The 26,243-nt window shown below is 34.9% G+C and overlaps 1 protein-coding gene and 1 non-coding gene across 4 annotated transcripts in view; both read right to left on the bottom strand.

The window, feature by feature from the left end:
- Positions 1-26,243, bottom strand: part of PSMD14 (proteasome 26S subunit, non-ATPase 14) — a 98,626-nt gene that overhangs the window by 12,960 nt on the left and 59,423 nt on the right. For all 3 annotated transcript variants that reach the window (XM_042948959.1, XM_042948961.1, XM_042948960.1), the window contains 3 exons: positions 13,111-13,218; positions 6,463-6,537; positions 1,517-1,642 (listed from right to left, as the gene is read on the bottom strand). In XM_042948959.1, coding sequence (XP_042804893.1) covers positions 1,517-1,642; positions 6,463-6,537; positions 13,111-13,218 — 309 coding nt within the window. The remainder of the gene's footprint in view (positions 1-1,516; positions 1,643-6,462; positions 6,538-13,110; positions 13,219-26,243) is intronic.
- LOC122229086 lies at positions 3,778-3,878 on the bottom strand. Its single transcript, XR_006206944.1, has one exon. It is a non-coding gene; the product is annotated as a small nucleolar RNA U13 (small nucleolar RNA).

Raw genomic sequence — 26,243 nt, 5'->3', positions numbered from 1 at the left:
AAAATCTGTTTTTCATGTGAGTTTTAGTCAAGAAAGCTGTAAAATACATGTTATGGGTGGAATTATGTCCCCAAAAAAGATATGTTGAACCCTTAACCATGGTTAGAGATTAAAGTTGCCACAACCTAAGAAAACCTGGGACTGAAGAATGTGGAAAAGGAAAGGAAAGATATTCCCCTGGAGGCTTCAGAGGGAGCATGGCCCTGCCAATACCTTGATTTGGGACTTTTAGCCTCCATAATCATGAGGGAATGTATTTGTTTTAAGACACCCAGTTTATGGCAGTTTGTTATGGCAGTCCTTGGAAACTAATAGAACACAGAAGAAACATTTTATTTTATTTTTTAGTTTGTTTGTGTATGTGTGTGTATGCATGTTTGTATATACTGACTGACTAAATAATTGACAGAGAGGTAGGGGCAGAGAGAGAAGGAAAGAGAGAATCCCAAGCAGGTTCCACACTGTCAATGTGGGCCCAATGCGGGGCTCAAACTCACAAACTGTGAGATCATGACTTGAGCCAAAATCTAGAGTGGACGCTGAACTGACTGAGCCACCCAGGCACCCCCAGATATAGTTTAGTCACAGCTCAAGTATTTGCTTAATTTCAGAATTATAAAAAAATATAAATCTATGAACAAGAATATTATGGTCACATATATTTTAGTATACAATAAACATTTTCAGGAGATTCTACAAAATATAACTTTTAAACATACTCATATAAGTAATCTCCCCCATTCTTTTTTTTTAAGTTTACTTATACATTTTGAGAGAGAGAGAACACAGGGAAGGGGCTGAAAGGGAGAGACAGAATCCCAACCAGGCTCCACACAGTCAGTGCAGAGCATGACGCAGAGCTTGATCTCACGAACTATGAGATCATGACCAGAGTCAAAATAAAAAGCTGGATGCTTAAATGACAGAGCCACCCTGCTAGTTATTTTTCCTTACATCATCATCACTTATTTTCTTATAGCACTAATCCTAATACATTATATTGTGTTTCTTTGTGTTTTTCCTACCAGAAAATAAGTTCTGTGTGGACAAGTATTGCTTCTTACCATACCCCCCGTGCCTGGTGCATAGCAGGTTTTCAATAGACACTTATTAAATGGAAAAAAGAAAAGCTCATAAACTAAACTGTATGTAGAAGTATTAAATGCTGGTGTTATTATCCTACATCTACTTGTTTCCCATTCCCTCCCAAGAAAAAGCCCTTTGGATAATCAAAAAATTTCAAATGTAAAATCTAGCCAGCTGCCTGTTTTATTAAAGTTGTACTGAAACACGGCCTCACTCACTCCTTTACATACTGTCTGTGGCTACTTTTCTACTATGACAGCAGAGTTGAGTACCTACAACAGACTGGATGGCTTGCAAAGTCCAAAATATTTACTATTTGATAAAATAGGCCACTCTATTTTTTAACTATGTATATATTTATACAATACTTGCCATCTAATCATATGTATTCTAAAGATTATAAGAAATAAATGCAGGAAGTAACCTTCACCTTATTGTAATTCTTGGCTAATTCCAACATCTCTTTTACCACTGATTCATTGTGTTTACAGTGTTCACTGTAGTCCTGAAGTGTCAAACCTTCCATCCAACTCTTCTTATGCAAATTTAGCAACATCTGAAAAATATAAAGAGTGATTATTTTCCTGTATTGAGGATACCTCTTCACTTGTCCTGAGAAACAACTTCACAAAATTTGGAATTAATGAATTTAAAATTTAATTTTATTAACTTAAATTCTAGTAAGAATTCTCCTAAATTTATATTAATATAACCTAAGGAGTATTCCAACCTCATGGCCTTTGTACTTGCTGTCCTTCTGTCACAAAGACTATTTTCCTTATCTTTGCATGGCTTACCTTTCTCATTTCCTTAAAAATAGATGGCTTTCCTCATCACATTATATAAAAAAGCCACCTCACACTATCTCAAACATCTTTCTTCCCTTATCATTATTTTTAGAACATTATCAACACTTGAAAATTTTATTATTGCATTTCTCGCTCACTAAAATATCAAAAGAGTAGAAACTTTCCCAGTTGATTTCAAGATCACCAGGATGTAGATTCTAGAACAATATCTAATCATAACAAACATTCAATAAACATCTGTTGAATGCATAAATGAATGAATGGATGGATGGATGGATGGATGAAACTGCTATGTTACACACAAGGTCTCTAATAGTTCATACAGTCCAGCTTTCAAATACCAAAGTAAGGAGGTAAATGCCCCATTTACTGAATGACTTCATGTAAATCTTACTGCGCCTCAGTTTACATATTTATGAATTGGGGGCTTATATTAGATAATAAATTTCTTTTCAATTCTAATATTCCATCCATAATTTTTAAAATGAAAACTTCCTTACTGTCTAAATGAAAAGTCATAAAACTGGGCAGGAAAACACAGATTTATCCAGTGTGCAACCAAATCAGCAAACTAGGATCAGACTCTATTAGTGATCATGGAACTAAACACCTTAGTTCACGGTTTCTCAAACTGGACTCCTAGTTCTGAGTATGTAATTCCTGGAAGTTCCTAAATTTTCAAGTTTAGAGTATTTAAGACAGTTTTTCTTAGTCTTATTCTACAAATGTTCTTTAGTTGAACTTACAATTGAGTAACTTTTTAAAATGACTGCTAAAATCACTGTGAAAAAAATCTGGTTGCCATTAGAGCCAGTCTATTTTGTGAGATCCATGAGCTGTAATCTGAAGACGTAGCTAGAATAGTTTAGAAAAACAATTCTACTTGCTCAGAGACTTGCAGTTACATGTGGTACAAAGGTTTTCTTATGCTAGAGAAAAAGGTGCATGTCAAAAATCACCTATGAGACTTTGCCAGGCACAAAGCTCCAAATTCCTCCATTCCCATTCAAGGGCCCAGGGAGAGACAAGAGTTACCTGAAAAAAATCCTACACAACTAACTCCAATTTTTTTGACTGATTCCCATCTTCTCCACTGATAAGTGTTCTAGATAATATATCTTCAGGAAATTTTGGTGCAGCTGCAACTATATATATTATAAAGCTACCTATAATTAAGTGTGGAGGACTGGATTTTTCTACCACTTCCAAAGCAAAGTTTCCACAGAGCGTGAGGATATCTCTACCATGCCTGAACAAGGATTCCACTGGGACCCCTGAGGAAGTTTAAAGTTAGTTATACAGGTTGGTGGGTAAGAGTAAAGGTAGGGCTTTTGTTACCATAAAAGCTCCTGAACTGAGCTATTAGGAGCATAAGCATAACATTAATTAACTTATGTAGGTATTTGCACATGTGTCCTTAATGCCAAGGATAGTGGCTAAATTTTGGGGGGTACCAAAAAAGGGGGAAAGCTGATGTAATTAGCTGGATATTTCTAACCAGTTGGGTGTTAGGTATCAGACTAAAAAAATATTCACATATACGAAATTTTCAGTTTGTATCTGACAGGTGCTCTTTTTCATGGCCAGTATCTATTCTGCAAAAATTAAAAATAGGTGTTGAAAATATACCCCAGGGTATCAACTAAATGTATCATGGCAGATGTAAACTTTGGGACACAGGCAAGCAGCTGCAAAAGAGCTCAATGGCTCTATGTCTCCCCTCAGCACAGCAAAGAACTGGCCCCTGCAGCCCCTCACTCATCACCATGCTCAAAGCACACAGGACCTTTGGGTGAGTTTACTGGTAGCTTTGACCTTTTATTTATTTTTTATTATTTATTTATTTATTTATTTATTTATTTATTTATTATTTATTTTTTTACGTCAGACGGGTAATGTGCCAACGTCATAACAAGGTTTAAGGGTGGCACATGTCACACAACGGTGTGAACACCCAATCACGCTTAAGAACTACAAAAGGATATAGCTTTAACCTTTTAAAATATGTATTATAAAAATTAAAACAACAAAACAAAAGTCTCCTTTTAATGAAAGCCTTATACAGCACATCCTCCCCACAATATATGAATGAGATTAAAACTAGGGGTCATCTGGTTGAAAAGAGGCAGCATTGACAGATGAATGGATAAGAAAGGTGTGGTGTGTGTGTGTGTGTGTATACACACACACACACACACACATATACATACACAATGGAATATTACTTGGCAATTAAAAAGAATGAAACCTTGCCATTTGCAACTATGTGGATGGAACCAGAGTATATTATGCTAAGCGAAATTAGTCAGGGAAAGACAAGTATCATATGACTTCACTCACATGTGGAATTTAAGATACAAAAGAGATGAACATAAGGGAAGGGAAGCAAAAATAATATACAAACAAGGAGGGGGACAAAACATAAGAGACCCGAATACAGAGAACAAACTGAGGGCTGCTGGAGGGGCTGTGGGTGGGAGGATAGGTAAGGGGTAAGGGGGGATGGGTAAATAGGTAGGGCATTAAGGAAGACACTTATTGGGATGAGCACTGGGTGTTATATATAAGGGATTCCATACTGGAATCTACTCCTGAAATCATTATTGCATTATATGCTAACTAACTAGGATGTAAATTAAAAAAGTCAAACAAATAAATAAAAGTAAAAAATAATTTTAAAAAAATGAAAGAGGGGGCACTATGAACAGCCCAATTTATCCCACTTCTCATCCACCTCATGTGCTACAGGTGAATACCCTTCTAAGGTACCTTTGTGGGAAACAGTTTCAACCAGTTAAGAAACGTCTTGTTTACTACTGATTACTTGTCACATTTGGACCAGAGAGTCACATGGGAATCAAAATGTATTGGCTATCAATAGTACTTACTGCTCTTAAAAATTATGTTAAGTCTCTCTCAGAGAGAAATACAAGAAACTAATTTGGAAGATGACTAATTGTAACAGTAAAGAAAGAAAAAAAACAGTTCTGATTATAATTTCAAAAAGCAATAGGCAGACTTAAATATTTGGCATTAGGTGAAATAATCCTAAAATAGTAGAAACAAAAGAATGTTACAACCAAGATGTGAGGTAATTGTTAGGGTAATCAAAATTTAAAATTGCCTGGGGCGCCTGGGTGGCTCAGTCGGTTAAGCATCCGACTTCAGCTCAGGTCACGATCTCACGGTCCGTGAGTTCGAGCCCTGCGTCGGGCTCTGGGCTGATGGCTCAGAGCCTGGAGCCTGCTTCCAATTCTGTGTCTCCCTCTCTCTCTGACCCTCCCCCGTTCATGCTCTGTCTCTCTCTGTCTCAAAAAAATAAAATAAACGTTAAAAAAAAATTTTTTTTAAATTTAAAATTGCCTAGTATAGGGGCGCCTGGGTGGCTCAGTCGGTTAAGTGGCCGACTTCAGCTCAGGTCATGATCTCACGGTCCGTGAGTTCAAGCCCCGCGTCGGGCTCTGTGCTGACCGCTCAGAGCCTGGAGGCTGTTTCAGATTCTGTGTCTCCCTCTCTCTCTGACCCTCCCCCGTTCATGCTTTGTCTCTCTCTGTCTCAAAAATAAATAAATGTTAAAAAAAAAATTTTTTTTTTAAATTGCCTAGTATAAAAAGGGTAAGAATGTAGCTGTAAATATCTGAAAACACTACTGCATTTCCCTCTTTAATTTTTTTTTTAAGTTTATTTATTTTGAGAGACAGAGAGCAAGCAGAGGAGGGGCCGAGAGAGAGAGAGAGAGAGAGAGAGAGAGGGAGAGAGGGAGAGAGAGGGAGAGAGGGAGAGAGAGGGGGAGAGAAGGGGAGAGAGGGGGAAGGAGGGAGGGAGGGAGGGGAAGAGAGAGAGAGAGAGAGAGAGAGAGAGAGAGAGAGAGAGAGACAGAATCCCAAGCAAGCTCCACACTGCTTGAAGTGTGTGAAGCGTGAAGCCTGATGCGGGGCCTGAAAGCGTGAGCTGTGAGATCATGACCTGAGCCAAAACCAAGAGTTGGACGCTCAATTGACTGAGCCACCCAGGCACACCTCGAATAACCAGGCGCCCAGGTTATTTTATTAGAAAAGATACATTAATCAGAAACATCACAGAATGAGGAGAAAGATTTTTTTTTATTTTTTTTTTATTTTTTTATTTTTTTCAACGTTTTTTATTTATTTTTGCGACAGAGAGAGACAGAGCATGAACGGGGGAGGGGCAGAGAGAGAGGGAGACACAGAATCTGAAACAGGCTCCAGGCTCCGAGCCATCAGCCCAGAGCCCGACGCGGGGCTCGAACTCACGGACCGCGAGATCGTGACCTGGCTGAAGTCGGACGCTTAACCGACTGCGCCACCCAGGCGCCCCGAGGAGAAAGATTTTTATAGTAACTCATAAAACCAAACATAAATGTTTATTTCCTACTTATTCTCTATTTTAGCACCTACCAATAAGGTAAATGTCTTTAATATGTCCAATAAAATATTCCTTTATGTTCCTGAAATTCATTAGGAATGAAAAAATATTCGAACACATCAAATTCAAACATACTAGGTAATAGTTTAAATGGCTTTCTAAGATAAAAATTTTAACTTACCTTCTGTTCCAGTTCATTTTTTCGGTAGTTAATAGTAATGGAGTAGTAGTGTCTGTTTAGTCCGTGAATTAACGCCTATATATATAAATTATTAGAAAAGGACAAATTAATATTTTGCATGTAAAAGACAGTTCAAAACTGCTGACATATCCTGTAAATAGTATCTTTACCATCTTCTAAAAAAAGTCTTTTAACCTAAATAAATGAAAATGTATTTTTTTTTTTCAGCTATAAGTTTAGAAGGTTTAGAAGTACAGGTCACACATTCTTCAAAATATCATACACAGCAGCACAAATTCAACAGTTTCAGTAGCCTTGCTCAGAGTCAGAGACAGGGTCTGACCTCACTGTAATTTAAGTTACAAACTAATTATTCATAATCTATAAATAATACTTAATTTGTTAAGTCTGATTTTATGATATCTAGGGGCTCTTTGTTATTTCAAAAGAAAAGCCTAAAATTTAGTCATAATAATACACTTATCTTTTCACACACAACATTAATCTGGGGTTTCCCTGTTTCTTGATTCAGTTCTACAGAGTCATATATAGAGTCAAATAATTGTGTCTACACATGTCTCCAAATTAACAAAGTCCATTGATCTTAACAAAGTCCTCATGATCTTAACCAGTGAGAGCAATCTCACTAACCAGAATTTTTTCCACTGCACTTGTCTTCTAAGACAAACAGGAAGGTCATAATAAAAATTTAAGCTAATGACATGGCTTTATTAAGAAACAATGAAATCTGTCTGTGATGAAATCCACGTGCAACTGTTCAAATAATGGAACGTTAGCAACAGACGTTCAAATGGGGTTCAGAATGGTACTCTGGGAGACCCTCTATCTGCCTAGTAAGACATTAAAGTACAGAAATACACCTTGGATTTATGTTCAACAAGTATAAAAACAAAAAGCATTTGGGGCGTAACTCAAATATAAAGCTAAAGCTGACCAAAACCACCACCACACTCTCTAATTGTTGGAATTTTACAGTTAAGGTCTTAAGGTATTGAGGTAGAGGAGGAAGGGGTAGAAAGGAAACATTTAATGAATACTCAGCCTCTGTCTTGCACATTAAGTCTTCTAATCTTCACAACAACCCAGTAAGGTAGACTGGTTCTATTTGTATTTTGACAGATGAAGAAAATATAACACAATTCTTAATCTGTACCAGTTTTATATCAAGGCAAAGATGGGATTTGAACCTGAGTATTTCTGGCTCCAAAGCCCATGTTTTTTCTACCATACTATGCCACAACGTATCTTAGGAAATTCTTGGATTCATAAGTCTTTACACTTTAAAGAACCAGGATAAAAACAAAGCATAGCCAGTCTTATTTTAAAACTTTGCTACTAGCAAAAATTATTCCACCAAGTACTAAAACATTTTAATATGTACTATAACAATCCATTCTTATCCTAACATCTGCTATAATAAAAAGGTTGATGTACAAAATTAAAGTACTAAATGTATCCATTAAATCCTTATTCATCTCAATAATCATCAGGAGTAGTGAGTCAAATTTCAGTGCTCACACATGCTGTGCTATGCAGATCAAAAAGTGGAATTAGGGGCGCCTGGGTGGCTCAGTCGGTTAAGCCTCCGACTTCAGCTCAGGTCATGATCTCGCAGTCCGTGAGTTCGAGCCCCACATCGGGCTCTGTGCTGACCGCTCAGAGCCTGGAACCTGTTTCGGATTCTGTGTCTCCCTCTCTCTCTGACCCTCCCCCATTCATGCTCTGTCTCTCTCTGTCTCAAAAATAAATAAATGTTAAAAAAAAATTAAAAAAAAAATGGAATTAATCAGGGCCTCCCTTAATATGTACTAGTATTTATGTAAATTAGGAAGTGTATCCTCTGGGTAGAAGAATCAGAAAAAGGTACTAGTCCTTCCCGTGGATAAAGCCCAAGTGGAGAGCGGAACACTAGATTTCAGTTGCCAATTGTCCCCTCATTGAAGTGCCTTTGTACAATGCCCTAACTACATACTTCTACATAGCAGCCATAAAGCTAGTAACGCCTATAGCCAATAATCGCAAAAATCAGCCAGTGTGCCCACAGTCTACATTTTGGAGGGTAATTATACTGCTAAAATATACAGTTTGGGATTTGAAGGCACTACCTACTTTTCACTTAACATTATTTAGATAAAAGAGGTAAAACTAACACAGCATGAAAGATTAGTAGGTATCATAATAAAAAATATTTAAGCTTAAATAAAATGATATCCCCAAGCAGTCTTCCAGTTTCACTTACTCACTGTGTAAGTGAGCACTGTGTAACACCAGCACATTCCAAATCACAATAATTCGGCCAGGTACAGTCCTCCTTCCACATAAGCCCCCCAAACTCAGCCTCAGTGAATATTAAATTCTCTCAAATTAACCAATTTAGGGGCGCCTGGGTGGGTCAGTCGGTTAAGCGTCCGACTTCAGCTCAGGTCACGATCTCGCGGTCTGTGAGTTCAAGCCCTGCGTCGGGCTCTGGGCTGATGGCTCAGAGCCTGGAGCCTGCTTCCGATTCTGTGTCTCCCTCTCTCTCTGCCCCTCCCCCGTTCATGCTCTGTCTCTCTCCGTCTCAAAAATAAACAAACATTAAAAAAAAAAAAATTAACCAATTTAGTTGACAAGTTGAGGCAGCATATACCAAACATAAGATTAGTTTTATCAAGAGGGAGAACTAACCATTTGGAAGGGTCAAATTACAAATTAAACAGAATATACAAAAAAGGCCACAGTATGTCAGAGAGATAAAGAAGAAAGTTATACAGCTAGGAAAGTTCCTAAAACATCACTACATAACTTTTTGATTTACACTTAACAAACATATGATGGACTTAGGAAAATCTTCATTAAAACAGGGTTCATTCCCAAAGCTCATTCATTAATTGGCTACTTAAAATCCGCAACAGTTTCGGGGCACCTGGGTGGCTCAGTCGGTTGAACATCCGACTTCAGCTCAGGTCATGATCTCATGGTTTGTGAGTATGAGCCCCACATCGGGCTCTGTGCTGGCAGCTCAGAGCCTGGAGTCTGCTTCTGATTCTGTGTCTCCCTCTCTCGCTGTCCCTCTCCCCCTCATGCTCTCTTTCTCTCAAAAATAAATAAACATTAAAAAATTTTTTTCTTTTAAATCCGTAACAGTTTCTCAGAGAAGCACTGTTATAAAAGTCTGATTCTATTCTATAATATTGTATACTATGGGCTAAATAAGCTTTCAGTGGCTGGCCTGGGAAACCAGCCACCTTTTACAACACTGTTTCTATGATAGTATATTTTGGATTTACTAACAGCATTTAGCTTATTTATGTGCTTCCTGTATATCCTGATCCTGGTTTTCTATGCTCAAATCCTGTAACCTTTCAAGAAGAAAATTCTGCCTAGGTTGGTACTCATTATCAGAGTAAGGTGCTATCTGTTCTAGATTAAGAATGTCCCCATAGACAAAGGGGAGTTTTGAGATCTGTTGATTAACTTCCAGGTTACTTCTATGCTGTTTTAGTTCATCTTTATAGTAGAGCTTCATAATTTTATTGGCATGACAAATTCAAAACAAGTATACAAGTAATCATTACAGTGAAATAAACTTCAAAATCAATCACCATTTGAATTATTCAAATATTTATTCAAATTCTGCTAATTACCTTTTTGTACCTTTTAAATTTTGAACTGTATAAATATATTATCTGTGCTAAAATTCATTATTTAATTAAATTCCAAGTGCAGTATAAAGAACCAGGAGCACAGGTTATAAATATCAGTTCCTACGTTAATTAACTATGAAACCTGGGCAAATTTTGAACTGTCTGGGCCTCAATGGTTCCTTCCAGGGCAACAGTTTTATAACTCTTCAAAAAAAAAAAAAAAAAAAAAAAGTTTTTCAAACAGCTTAACTCTGTTAGACAATGCAATTGTATTCAGGGCTACACTTAGAGGCTCACGGTCCCTGAACAATGCATGTGTGCATCAAAAGTTACCAAATTTCCATGCAGTTCACAACCCAAGCTTCACTTATACTATGGTTCTCAAAGATTTGAAATGCTCTGAACGGTGTCAGTGGAATATAGTTTAAAATTTTTAGTTACTAAAATAAAATGCTTGTTAACTCTCAATCCTATTACCTTTGACAATAATGGTCAAATATTCCAAGGACAAAATAATACAAAGTCTCATATATTAAAACAAAAGTCCATAGGGTGGGCACTATACTTCTGCCTAGCAGGATTAAAATGGCTTCCCTTATTTAAAACATGGAAGTTAACATAAACTTTGTCTATTAGCTTTGTTTTATGGTACCTATTTCAACCCTGTTTTCGTGTTTTAAAAATAATGTTTTCTTTAAGTAATAAACGTTTCACAGTAATAAGTTTAGGAAACACGGAAAAGGAAAAACAGGAAAAAAATTCCATAATGCCACCACCAAAAGTAATCAATACTAATATCTTGGTATAGATACATAGGCACAGTTTATAAAATATGTATTTGCTAAGAGAACCTTTATATCCTATTTTATAACCTTTTTTCTTAACATATTTTGAATTTTCCTCAAATTATTAAACAGTAATCTATAAAATAATCATAATTTTCCCCACTACTGTAAGTATAACAGAAAAAAAAAATCAATGTTAGAGAAGCATTAGTAACCACCAGCATAAGTGGTTTCTATCCCCAGTTACAAAGAAGTTGGTTTAGGAGGAAGGCCCCTCTTAACACGAACTAATTTTCCTTCAAAATAAAAGCCTTTTGGAAAGGCTCCTGATCTCCAAGTCAAAGATTCTGCTAACATATATTAAAAGTCCATTATAAATATTACCATTCATTTCAGATTCTTCTGAGTTGCTTTCTTTCTAGCTTGTCTTAGAAAACTAAGAAATAGTTCTGTCTATGGCCATACCACCCTGAACGCGCCCGATCTCGTCTGATCTCGGAAGCTAAGCAGGGTTGGGCCTGGTTAGTACTTGGATGGGAGAAATAGTTTTAAGGTGTGGCTTTGTTCTGTCACTTGTTGGCTTAATCCCATTTGAGTGTTTTAGTACTGAAATTGTCTTAAAACTATAAGGCACTCAGATAGATGACATTCTGATGGGCGCTATTTAAACTGTGAAATAAATATATTTACAGATTTTAATTACAAGGCAAAACAAACTAAAATGAAAGGAAAAACAATGATGTTGTAGCTATTATATACACAGGTCTTTCTAACTTGGGTTTGGAACTTGCTTTATTTATAAGGTCTACCTTAAATGACAGACTGTAAGGTAGCACCGAAAAATAAAAACTGGACTGCTGTAGAAAAAAACAGATTTTAATATTGATTTTACTCAATTTATAAAGTTAAAAAGCAGTGTTTACATTTAAGACATGAAATTGGCAACAGGTGGCTGTTGACTTGCAATTAGTAAAAACTTCTGGCAGAAATATACCATGTAGTAATCACAATGATCTTGGATTGTGAGATGCTACTTAACCTTTTGCAAAAAAATAATGAAGCAGTATGATACTATGGGGGTTTATAAGAAAGGTCATTATCACAGGCTAAACAGGTCCAATAATATATTCTCCTGGAACATACAAGCATGGGCTTGTCTGTACCCAATCAAAAACACTGGTAGCTTATTTCATACTCATTAAACTCTGCAGTTTTCCCTGACTTGTAAAAAAATTTTATGCAAAAGCAACACACCTCAATTCTTTGAAACAAAACATTTCACTTCTGAAAATTTCAGATGAGCAACTGCTACAAAAGTAAGCATCTAAAGGTATAAAGTTATCAGAGTGTAACCCAGGCTTAACCATGGTTAACTATCAAAGCCACAACTCCCCAAAGACAATCATATGACAGAGCAAGGTTTCAGAAGGCAAGAAGTAATAGCTACTATAATGTCTTTGTCCTATGTGTTCTATTAAACCAAACTGGTATTTCTGTCCATTTAATTAATCTTCAGAGAAGCAATTAACTATATAGACACAGTTTGTGGTGCATTTAAAAACACATTTAAAATAATCTTTGCAAACAATAAAGATTTGTGTAAAAACAATGAGACACGTGAATGATACACAGAAAACATTAATCACTCAGGAGGATATTAAATGCCCACATAACTGTGAGAACGACGGTTGACATTATTAGAGCAAGACATAAATGAATCAAAAGTAATACACAGATATGTTTTGTAGAATTTGTTTTAAATGTGGAGAGTAAACAAAGAAAAGGTAGAAAACTTTAAGTACCATTTAGGAATTCTGTCTCAAGGTGTATCAATTTTCCCATTTTTAATGCTATGAGAAATGTCTACTAACCAATCAATAGTGATACCTAACGCACTCTACCTGAAACTTGTGTTGGTCCTTGACTACAATGTTAACCATGCAAAGCCATAAGGTACTCTCAAGATAAAGGCTCCCCTATGCTCCCAAAAAGGGTATCCTCAAACTATGTTAGGAAAGTTTAAAGACTCCACAAAAAATGGACTCATAAATGAGCAAATCTAACTTTTGCAACAGAATTTCCATAATCATCTTCTCAAGCACAAGAAAAACTAATTGCAAACAAAATGCTAAGTATCAGATTTTAATATGACCATTTATAATAGGCTTTTAAAATGTAAAACAGAGTTTTAACACATTATCAAATACAGGCATTACCTGGATAGATGGCTTGTTTAAATGACCCAGATTTGAGGTTGTTTGTCTTGGTTCATGTCCTAAGACCATCATATTAGCATTGATCAATCTGAAGGCATCGATAACAACCTGTAAAAATAAGGTGTCCGGTCAATTCTTTTTTAAAAAGCAAGTGATGATGCCAAGCAACAGTGGACAAGGCATGATCAACTTGCATCTGTTTCTGGCCTATTTCCAGAAAATCATTTAATTATAATATTAATAAAAAAGAACCTCCTGCTGACTGTGCCATCAGCACACCACCCTCTATCTTGTAATGTAAGGTGACACCAATTATTGCAATTTTCATGAAGCAGTAAAGAAAAACATTAACTTTGCATCTTTAGTATTGAAATACATCATTACTAAACTTACACAACCAAACAGCCTTCATTGGTGTGCATGTTTGTCACCTAAATTTTACCTAATCAAAATGAATGACAAAGAGAAACTAAAACTGAAAGTGAGCACAAGCTAAGGGACCACATGTAAAGCCCAGCCCTGTCACATCAATTATACTACCACAGTACTTGAAATGACAACAAAATTACAGCCAGCAAGGCACTTGCTCCACGTATTCTCTTCTAGTCAGATACCTTTTACTTCTTGTGACTATAAAAGACTTTATACCTTGTCTGATGGCCTTAAATATCCAAGCCACTGTCAAGGAATAGGAGGCAAATACGAAAAAACCAAGGTCATCTGTGCTTTAAGCCAGGAACATGGTATAGAATGATATGGCCCTAAGTTCATAGTACAGAAATAACAGTAGGTATCATCTTTTTCTAAGTGTATTCAATATTTCCATAAAAAAAGAGTACATAGTCTTACATGATACAGTATTATCTGTTCTTTTATATTAAGAAATTTAACAACCATCACATAGTATCCTAACATTTTTTTTTTCTGTTCATTGTCATGGATTTGATAGAACTCGTTTAAGTTTTATGTAAAGCACTGGGACTTAAGACAGATACTTCTTTCTGGGAATTTAAATCAATTACCTAGATAATAAACTCAATACTGCCATCACATAAAAAAAATTTTAAGCAAGATAATGTATTTTTCTATATTTGCCTTTAAGGTGCTTTAACTGAGATTTATTAATGTTATAAAAGTAGCCATCAACTAGACTGTTTCCCATCTGTATTAGTTTGAGTATAGTTGAGTAAGTTTAGTTGAGTAAGAGGTAGAAAATAAAATTTATTTTTAAGTTAAGCCACATGAAATCTAATCACATCTGAAAAATCTGTTCAGAGTTATATATGCATGTTGTACACTAAAGAACAAAATCTAAAGAAAGAAAAAGAAAATCACCCTTTCTAAAAGGCTACCATGAAGGGTCAACAAACAGTATCAAAGAATACAAACTTAGACCGAAGCATTACAAGAAGTATCCACTCCAGCAGGCCAAAAAAAAAAAAAAAAAAAAAATCAACTTTGAATTTTGCTTTTATTTCTAACAGTCTGAATTTCCCCAAAGAGTCCTCCTGCCTCAAAATAAAACCAAGTATCCCCAGAACATACATGATTTAATAGTTTTGGAAACTTTTTTCTTTCCTCTACAATAACTGAAATTCAGACTCAACTTTCACATTTATATACAAATGAATATGGCCTAGGTTTATACCTCCTGCTTATACTTAAAATTTTTTAATCATTTATTTTCATATAGCAATAATAAAAATAGGTACTAATATCAGGCATGCTTTAGTAAAAAATTTCAATCACTTGTTTAAAAAACAAAGAAGTAAAATTTTCTACTAAAAAACACATAAGATAAAATTAAAATGTAAGCAAAAGGAGAAAAATGACTATTTTAATAGACAGATGTACTTAAATAAATGCAGGATTAAGAACTTCCACCATTTAAGTGTTGCAGTAAACTTAAGAGCAAAGCATCATCTTGGCCCAACTGTTCTTAGAAACCTTTGATTCCATTTTAAAATTTTAGTAAAATCATTTGTAGGAAAAAACAATCCTACAGAACTATGAAAATTCCATCATATATCACAATAAAATGGCTATGTATTTTTTTTATACTGAACACTTTTAAACAAACAGCAGGCAGCTATTTTACATGCAAAAATCTCTATAATATTTCTCTGGAATATTATAAGCAGGTGTGAAACTTCATAAAAAGGAAATGAAAATACCAGCTAAGTAGGTATTATGATCAGTTAGAAACAAATCTAAAATAGAAAAAAATTAAATTATATTAAATAAAACATTTTAAAGGTGATACACTGCTCAACTAATAAATGATGGCCTGTGTGAAATTACATGCTTAGATTGACAATTCCTGAACAGCAATATGATAGCCAATAGAAAATAATACTTTAACTACACCAAGATTAAAGGAATTTGCTGCCATCGCTATAGCAACTGTCTTAAGGAAACTAACATGTTCAACAACCTGCGGACCAAAATTAGATTTAGTACGCAATAAAAATATAAATATGGCAATATAGTCTACATTTTAATTTCTGTACAATTTTATAATTGCCTTCTGCGCTGTGAGAATAAGTGGGTTTCTCCTTTAGAGCAACCTATCAAAATAGACTCATTAATGTCCAGTGCACTAATGAGCAATGGGTGAAGAAGGTGTTAATTATGCCACAGTAAGATTCAAGAAAAAGCCCTGGTGAGCACTTGGAGGTGTGTATAAGCTGAAGGCATTTCTCCATGTTTATGTATTTACAGCATGATGCAACACAATGACAGCAAAGTGGTCACTCCATGGATAAGAACGGTATCTTAGATACAATATACTGCACAAAGAACCCCCAAAGATTAATTAAGGTTTGGGGGAGGGGACAAGGGAAAGAATCCATTTTTGGAGCTGGATGAATTTTCTAAACAGTTTGTTTTAAAATATACACACATTAAACCAGTTCAGTTTATATCTTATAAATCCAAATAGTAATTTAGCCAAAACTCTTTGCATAAAAACTACCTCATTAATATGTACTAACAAAAACTTCCAAACTAAACTATAAAGAATATTTTCAGGAATATGATGCTAGACTTTTATAATTCCTTCCCATGCTGAAATCCTATATACCACATTGAATCTATCCACCAGCCTGACCATTTAATTTTTTCTGGTACAAGTGCCTTGAGACTTTTCAGAGGTCACTGCAACAGTAGACAGCTTATAACAAAACCATTAGCAGTTTGGCTAGCTTAGGGAAACCTCTTACTTTCCTTTTTTGTTTATTATCACTGCATGAATCTGCAGCATATGATAGTTTATAATTTCTCAGGCTTGTTAAATTCATGTTAAAGGTCTGTTTTCTTGTTGAATAAATTTTGTTCATATAATGCTGCCTATTTCATACACTCAGTCTTTAATAGCACCTTTGGTCTATGCGCAACTCACAGATCAAAACAGAGGACTAAAATAGGGGTTGATGATGCTATTTACATGTGTGATTCCTGCTGTCTTCTTGTTAGTAGCTTTAATATAATAGAAGACCTTGTCTGTTTTGTAATTAACACATCTTTACTGGAGAGATATTTGGAAGTGATTGCTGTGAATATACTGGTTAGTAAAATAAACACAATCACACACCACTTTCTGTTATCAGACAAATTTGTGAATTGTACACATTATACTCCAGATCAACAAACTGTGATATAACAGCCAAGTAGAAGACACATATTTATATAACCCTTTATTTTTCTGAAAATATGTATTCACTCTGACCTTGCAAATATAATTAGCTTGTGGGATGTGCAGATTTCAGTACCATGGTTGCTTTACTAATTGCAACTCTTGGAAATAGATACTAAATATTTGGAAGCTGCCAATACAAAATAAAAACTGCATCTTTTTTGTACATCTGTCTTAGCTTATAAAAGCAAAATAGTTTTAAAAACAATACTGTGTTCCATATTTATTCCAAGCACACCCAAGGGTCAAGGACCTATCATTTCATTTTAATAACGAATCTGGTTTAGGACTCAAAACTGTAATTATTTCCAAATTCAAGCTTAACCCATAATTTTTTGGCTTCTTTCATAAGTATAGTACAGTTTATCCAATATGCTATTTATTTGCAAATTCATATTTTCATATCAACTGCTAGGTCACTGAGAGACTAAATTTCTAAAGCATCAACCTATGTAAACCCAATGTTTACTTTCAAAGGAGGCTCTCTTCTTAAGCAAAGCTCTTAAAATTAGTTTAATACAAAGGTTTCTGAAAGAAAAATGCATAAGCACTTTTGGCAGTAGTTACTAGAATTATAATCTCTATGTCTCCGTGTCTCTCTTATAACAGTAGCTGCCTTTGGCATTTCCAATTGCATTTATATTGAAGTCAATGACTATGGAAAGTGTTTACATAAAAATAAACAGAAGTAGATTTTTTTTAAAGCTTGAAAGAAAACTTTTAAGACCTCAAAATCAATGTCAAATGTCAAAAAAAAAAGAAAAAACGTTGTAATTCAGTTACCAATTACATTACATACTTAAAAGTACATACACCTACTACCGTATCTAATGACTATAAAAATGCTAGTGTAGCAGCACTCCATATCAAATACTCTTTATCACCTAGAAATGACCTGTTATCAACTGCTTAGGTTGTCTCTAGATTCTTTAAAAATTAAGGGTGCATGTGACCTGGGAGTACTGCTGGGGTTTGTGACCCTTTCGTTACTTCTGCTGCCATGCACTGCCAGACATCTATAAGAGAAAAACATCTTCTGTCTCTTGTAAGCCCACAGCATAAAAAATTCAAAGAAATCTTACTTTTTATGCCATTTCCAATGAAAAGCACTAAGAACTAAAACTGACTCATGCCAAATGCATATCACTGAATTGCTGTGATTTCTTAGTCTCAAGTTTGCAACACGGAAATTATTTATAAAATGTCAATTTTAGCTCTGGAAAAGAAATTCCTATGTGTATGTACATTTTCTTTCTTCATCCTTGGAGAACTGCTTACTGTAGCTAGAGATCTGTAGTACAACTTCAATATACTGGGAGAAAAGGGGGATGGGGTGGAACTAGCATAATGTATTTTTTTTGACAAGTGAAGACATGCATCAAAAAATGCAAACAGTAAGTTCAGCAGGATTTTTTCTGGTATGCACGTAGTCGGTCTGGTATAGGTACCTAAACGCTTGAGACACAGGAGTCAGAATCCTGCCTAAGTTACAATTGTGGTTCTTCAATGGCTAGCTCAGCGATCCAGGGTAAGTTATTTACGCTCTCAATGTCTCCATTTGCTCATGAACGACACCTCACAGAGTTGGTGATAAGATTAAATAAAATATATGTGTACTTGCCACTGTAGTTCTTAGTGTTATTAACTGTGGCAGTCACAGAGTAGCCAGCTCAGACCTCCTTTCAGACAGAACCTGCTTCAGAGAGCATCGCTGACTCACCACCTCCACATGCTACACCTTTGGATCTTCTGGGAGTTCACCCTAAGTCATGTTTTCCTTGGGCTACTCCCAGCCAATGAATGAGTACCGTGGGGGTACTAGAACCTAGGATTACTCTAAAGGCAACTTTGTCTCAAGGACTCCCCATCAGTCTGGCTGAAACTTTCTCAGAAACATGTTGTAGTCTGGTATTTTTCCTACCCAATTCTACCTTTCCTTTTTCCTTCTACAGGGTCAGACCTGTACTGCTGTCTGAAGGGTCTCCCCTTTATCCATCACAGGTGCTTACCATAATAAATCTCTTACACAACTAATCCCATTTTGGTACCTGCTTCTTGGAACACCCAAACTGACCTGGTAAACAAGGTAGAATACTGCTACTACAACAGTGTTAAAGTTAGAAAAAAGCTACTCCAAAACCAAATCAGAATTATAAATTTGGCATCTGCAGGCACTTGACATATGAAAACATCAACAGAAAATGAGGGAGAAATATTGAAAAAAAAATTGAATGTTTATTATTTATTTTTGAGAGAGAGAGAGGGAGGGAGGGAAGGAGAGAAAATCTGAAGCAGACTCCAGGCTCTGAGCTGTCAGCACAGAGCCCGATGCAGGGTTCGACCTCATGAACCACAAGATTCATAATCTGAGCCGCAGTCGGATGCTTCACCAACTAAGCCACCCAAGCACCCCAAGGGAGAAACATTTAAAGACCTCTATTTCCTTAGGAAAATTCCTAATTAAAGTTTTTTAAAAAGTATACAGTTATGCTAAATATTATTATCTCTTTTTAAAAATGACAATATGCCTGGAATCTTGACACTCCGGTATAACAGATATTTCTAGATTGTGACAAATAAACACTAAACTTAAAGACTGAACTTCTCAGAGGACTATTAATGATACAAGAGACTATCATCTCTGGGTCACTGGTGTGATATCAACTCAGAGTACCAATTCTATCTGGTGGCTACTCACCCACAGTCTATATTAAATGAACAAGTGACTTCAGATTCCTTTCTGGTATACACAAACTAAAGCAATATAGTTGATATGCTTCTTGACAGTTCCACAAAAAGGAGAGAAAGAAAAGACTTTAGAGACTAAAGGCTGAAGCTCAACCATGTTAACAAGATGGTAGGGCAGGTGGATACGAGGAATAAAGGACTTACATACATTTCTTGTGCAGTAATATCACCTTCAAAGAAAAATGCAAACATATCCTTCAAACTGCCATCTCTCAATAGGAAAGGTCATTTTTGTAAGAAAAATATGTAATGGTTAATACTTTGTTGTGTATCATTTTCGTATTTTTATTGAGCTTATTAATTAAATACTGTATAGAAATTATCTTGTTTAAATCTCTCAACAACCAAGAGGTAAGTATTAATATTCTCAATTTATGGATGAGAAAATTGAGGCTCAGAGAACTTGGATAAATTAAATGAGGTGACACAACCAGCAAGTGATACCACTATGATCTGTACATACACAACACGCCAAAGTCAGTACTCTTCACCACGAAGCTATTTGATATAACACTTTCTCCTATCACAAAACAAGAAAAGACTACTCTGAGATCAGTTATGACAGCAGCTTTGTGTGCTACCCACCATCAAATAAATATCCATTCCCCAGAAGAGTACCTGGCATACATAATATGGTATAGAATAAACACCTATTAAAACCAACAGCTCCAAGGAAAGCATTTTATATAAAGTTTTATCATTCATGTTCATTCTTCCTCAAAAAAGGGTCATTATCTATAAACATCTAATCACTATCTTTACAAAATATATACTTCCCACCTCCTATCACTGATCAGTTTTGAAATTCATAAAGTACTCTTCCATGACATACTGAACCAAAAAACCCAAACATCACCAAGTACTGACCTACGTATAGAATAAAAACTGCATACAGTAAAGCAATTTGGAATGTAAGAAGTGGCACTGGGTATCTATTAATTAGCTTCCTAGCCATCTAAGAATAATCATTCAGGAATCAACTATGACCTACAAAAGTATCTACCCCCAATGATAAGAACATATTAAATCTATTAAAATTAAGTCCCGGGTACAGAAACATCCTCACAATTAACAAGGGCTAATGTCAAATCATTTCAGTATGATCTTAAACAATTACTATATATATGGGTTATGGAAAAGCTTCCCCTACAAAGTTATGATTTCCATTTGCTGGCACAATACTGGAATTAATAACAGGGGATAGATCTTGTTCTTCTCTATGTCTCCAGTGTATGCCTGGGACACGGTAGTGATCAGGAAGTACCTGTTAAATCAATGACCAAGGATCTTTAGATTGGGGGAAGAAAAGTATTCAAGAATCAAAAGTCAATAAATAATATTCTTACAGATAATGCAAAGAGTTTTAAAGGTTCTCCTATACCTTTACTGAAACAGCTTAATTTGAAGTGGATTTAGATCACCCAAAATGCATAATAAGTACTAACCTATAATAAAGTAGGTCAGAGACTACATTATTAATACAGGAACTATAAATTAAAAGAACTATACTAAGAACTGTTAGTTCTATATAAGATTTATGTTTCTTAGAATTTTAAACATAAAATTGCTTTAACATTCGTAGCTGACAATTTCTGATTATATCAGCTAAGTAAGTATTGTAAACTATTAAGCTTGTCTATCGGGAATACTGTAGGCACATTAGCACCTATAATTTCTTAGGTAGCCTCACAAATTAAATCTGAGAATTTTATAAAACTTCAAATTGATAATAAGAGTGTAAAACAGGAAGCAAACAAAAGATAATATAGTAACTAAACTTGTTCCAAGAGTTGGATGGGTATGCTCACAGAGCTATATTAGGAGTAGAAATAGAATTTTTATGTGTCCTATTTTCTATTTTTCTCTCGCAATCTGGAAAACTAGATGAAGGTGTGTGTGTGTGTGTGTGTGTGTGTGTGTGTGTGTGTGTATACAATCTGAGATTAGGACTATCCAGCCCAAACTGGCCCTTATGGGATACCGATAAAAAACAAACAAACAAACAAAAAACTTATGAATAACAGGTATTCTGAGTATCTTTCACTATCTTTAGAAGGCAAATAGCATGTTACACATGAACTCTAGCTCTGATTACATTACACAAAGTTCATACTCATCAAGGCTAATATCTATGAACTGGCTCACTGACCTTATCAATCTCACATTTCACTTATTTAATAAATGACTCTGTAACCAATAACATAAAAATTACTAAACCTCATAAAATTAACCAGTTTTTTATATGCTAAAAGCCAAAACTGGTAATGGCTGGCTGACCACTGACACATTCATTCTTTGATTTTATTTTATGAACATTTATGAAGAAAATGATTTTTTTTTCTGAGACACTACATAAATTCCCAGATATGAAAACATTTCCCCATTGAAAGAGGCCCCAATCTTGTAGGGAAGATAATACGTAGGCAGATGAACAAAACAATTTTGGGTGCAATACATTAATCACTTGAAAGTTTGACTGCATTTCAAAGGCCAGAATTTTAATGTAATTATTTTTCTCTTCATCAGAATGTCCTAGAGAAATATGTCAGAAAAATAGTAACTGCTCACTAAAAGAATCAGCTGATTAAGTATTCTTAAATTAAGAAACACAAAATACAGGGGAAGTTTCCATTTCTTTTGTAGTCATTGCCTTCATCTTCTTAAAATGAGCAAGTCAGTTAATGTATAGACTTGTTCTTAAAAGATTGTCAGAAATATTCACATTCCGTATTTTTAAATATGATAGTTGTAAATCTCTTTAAAAAGTACCAATTATTTTAACCTTCAGAATACAATGTCACTTACTGCACATCTCCTGTATGGCATGCACACCCTACTCATTTACATAGATCATTTCATAATACTATGAGACAGGTACCAAAACCCCTGTTTTATAGATGAGAAAACTGAAGTTCTAGATTCGGCAACTTGCTCAAAGTCATACTACAGAGAGGAGATAAAGAGATAAAAATGGGATTTGAATGCAGGCCTGATCCCAAAGCCCATGCTCTTCATTACTCTATGCCCTGCCTTTATGACAATAAGAAGAAAACGCTAAAACAAAACTATTTTTGAGTAGTTTAAAATCTCCACCATCTTAAAACTTCTAATACAAAATTTCTGGATAAGTAAAATATTTGCCCTCCTTACCCTGAAAAAGACAAAACCTTCTAAATCTCTTGAAAATAAAAGGTAAGCTCTTATGTTCATTCCTTAATTCTTTCCTCCAATATTTGCATTTATTCTTCAAAGTCCTATCTTTTTTATAAAATGCTGACTAAAAACAACATCATCAAAAACTGTTCATTTTACATTCTAACGTATCTGTGAAAAAGCATGAACAAAGAGGCTAGGTATACAATCTGGAATAGAACTGTTTCTACATTCTCCTCCAGAAGGTACAAACTTATCTTTTCTGAGTAATGTGCTATCAAGACTCAGTCCAAGCTTCATTTACTTTGTGCAGCCATACCAATTTCTTTCTAATTTAATTTCCATTTACTATGTTTGCTATGCAAGTACTACTTTATTGCATATTGGCACATACAAGGTTCCAAAGAAGTATCTGCTGGATTATTTCTCTCTAGCAACCACCTTAATACTTAGTTACAGAAACAAAGCAGTATCAGTATAATTTGTATTCTACCAGTATGCAACATAGGGTTATCAAGCATATAATTGGCAGAATGTTATCTGGCTCACTAGTGACACTAAATGTATATGACTTATCTTCACAAAAAGACATTTTTTAGATTCATTAGCACACGGGCACATCAGATGTACTTAAGAAATCCCTGCTGATAAACAGGATTTCTGATCAGAGTAAACAGAAATTTCTCAAGAAAACCCAGCCAGTGTGAAGATTTATATGGACTAAAGGGTTATGAGGGTTTTTTTTTTTCTCTTTTACTGTTTTCAAAATAGGAAACAAAACATGGAGATTGTTAACAGCAGGTAACATCTGAACATTTTACTGATAGGAATTGTGATAAGGAAATAGGTTCTCAAAAGAAGTTGGGGCGCCTGGGTGGCTCAGTCGGTTAAGCGTCCGACTTCAGCTCAGGTCACGATCTCGCGGTCTGTGAGTTCGAGCCCCGCGTCGGGCTCTGGGCTGATGGCTCAGAGCCTGGAGCCTTCTTCCCATTCTGTGTCTCCCTCTCTCTCTCTGCCCCGCCCCGTTCATGCTCTCTCTCTGTCTCAAAAAAATAAATAAATGTTAAAAAAAGAAAAATTTTTAAAATAAAAAAAAAGAAGTAATAGTTGCATGGTTGTTTTATGATTTTGTACAGTCATCATTCTTTTTGCCCTAAGGATGCAGTATAATCATGTTACAACTTCGAAATTTGCTGCTGGATCAAGTCCAGTTGTGGGCTATATATTCAAGACAACAAAACTTTAAGCAAGAGGCTGTCACTTTATTACTTGAGAACTGAAGTTTAGAATATTTGAATATGCGTATTTTACAAATAAACTAAAACAGATTTTTAACTATTTCACTGAGAAGTTTAGAGTGAGACTCACCAGTAATTTCTATAGCTTACTCTCCATTTAAATTATGCATGTTATTAACATTTTCTACCTGTATCATTTTTAAACATTTACAGGATTACATAATATACAGAATACTGTGGATTCTTTATCATATAGTGTATTTTATTATTTACGTAGGTCTCAATGTTTGGCCCTAGGGATGTCGCAAAAGCTGACAGGAACAGGTCTGTCTAAATTGTTTTTTTTTTTTTTATTTAACAGAATACTGTATAAGAAAAATCAATTAATAAATAATAACTACTATAAATAGTATAGGCAACTATTGAGAACTTAGACAAAATGTGTAGCCCCTTACCCTGACTTACACTGAGGGAAGTGATACCTATCCAAATAAGTTAAGAAAGGGTGTGGTAATGACCTCTGGTACTCATTTTCCAATTCTGTGTTACTCTAATTATATAGTTCGTAACTGTCTAATATTAAAGAGCCATTAAAACAGTTTGAGCTCTGAAATTTTATAGACCTGATTTGTATCCTTGTTCTGCTGCTTAATAATGCTATGATTTTGGGGGCGCCTGGGTGGCTCAGTTGGTTAAGTATCTGACTTCAGCTCAGGTCATGAACTCACAATTCGTGAGTTCGAGCCCTGCGTTAGGCTCTGTGCTAACAGCTCAGAGCTGTGCTGACAGCTATTTTGGATTCTGTATCTCCCTCCCTCCCTCCCTCCCTCCCTCTCTCTCTCTCTCTCTCTGCCCCCACCCCCCACTTGCACTCTCTCTCTCTCTCTCTCTCAAAAATAAACATTATAAAATAAAAATAAAAAAATAATGCTATGATTTTGGGTAAAGTAATCTCTTTGACCCTAATTTTTTTTTTTACCTTTTCATTGATAAAATGGAGTAGTAATACTGCCTGTATCCCCAGAATTACTAAAGAATACATGAGACAAGTTGAAAATTTAATCACCACAATACCTGGCACACAGCAATAATTCCATAAATATACAGTCAAGTCACTATAAAAGGAAATCAAACATTATGAATTAATGAGACTACGAAGAATTAGTAATTACCTCATCACTCAAAAACAGATAATATTGGGATTTATGAAAATGAAAATATAAAATATACAGTAAAGAGGTATTAAGTGAACAGAGACTCAATGTGAATAATTTATATATAGATTGTCATTTTAACTCTTGATCTAATCATTGTTTTGCTAAATATTTTGACAGCTTTGATAAATCACATGCAGGGAAAGGGAGAGGGAGAATCCTATGTTACTCTTCTTTTTTTTTAAGTTTATACACGTAAGTTTGGCTTACAGTTTTGAGAAGTCTTGACACTAAAAGAACCATAAATTATAACCAAACTCAGACATCCTACAGATGAAGTTACACTATTGAGAAAGAACTGGATCCTTATTTCAGGTAATATTAACTATACGAATCTATGTTGGGTGCAAGAAGTGATGTGAATCATCGATGACAGATACTTATACTCTATTTTTCAAAAATATTTTTTATGACATGTAAAACTAGACAATGATACATATGATTTTATAAAGTAATTTTAGATATATTATTTTGAAAAAATAACTACATTTACCATACAACAACAGTCCTGTCATGCAAGTGTTTTAATGAAAGTCATTCTTTTAACATGAATTATGATTAATCAGAAATAAACAATGCAAATACCAATGTTATATAATACCTAAACTAGGTTTAGAAACTAAAACTGACATCAAGATACTATAAACAAGACAGAACTCTAATTATACTTAAAATTAAGCTTCAATTATCTTTTGTAAATATTATGGTGGGGGTACTTAACTGGATAACTGTTATATTTCTAAAATAATAATTATTACTTAAATGAGTTAATTGTGAGTTATTAAAAAGGTACCGCATCAGAGAATTAAACTTAGGAAGTATCATACTGTATTTTAATTCATAAAACTAACAAAATTCAAGGATTTAACTCCTTTTATCTGTATTAGTTAAGTAACAATATAGTTTTAAAAAGAATAAACTGAAATACAGGTATACAGAAAGCATCAGAAGTGATCCTCTTTGAATTATCTACTACATTGGTTTCTATTATTGTTTTTGTGGCTAGTTTCCACCTCTGAAAAACTAAATCACATCTAATAGGATCATGATTTAGGGAAGACCTCAATTTTTATTCGTCATAATGAT

This window comes from Panthera leo, chromosome C1 (genome assembly GCF_018350215.1).
Source record: "Panthera leo isolate Ple1 chromosome C1, P.leo_Ple1_pat1.1, whole genome shotgun sequence".
Classification (NCBI taxonomy): domain Eukaryota; kingdom Metazoa; phylum Chordata; class Mammalia; order Carnivora; family Felidae; genus Panthera; species Panthera leo.
Note: the sequence above shows the minus strand (reverse complement) of the source record. Positions and strands in the feature narration are given on the sequence as shown.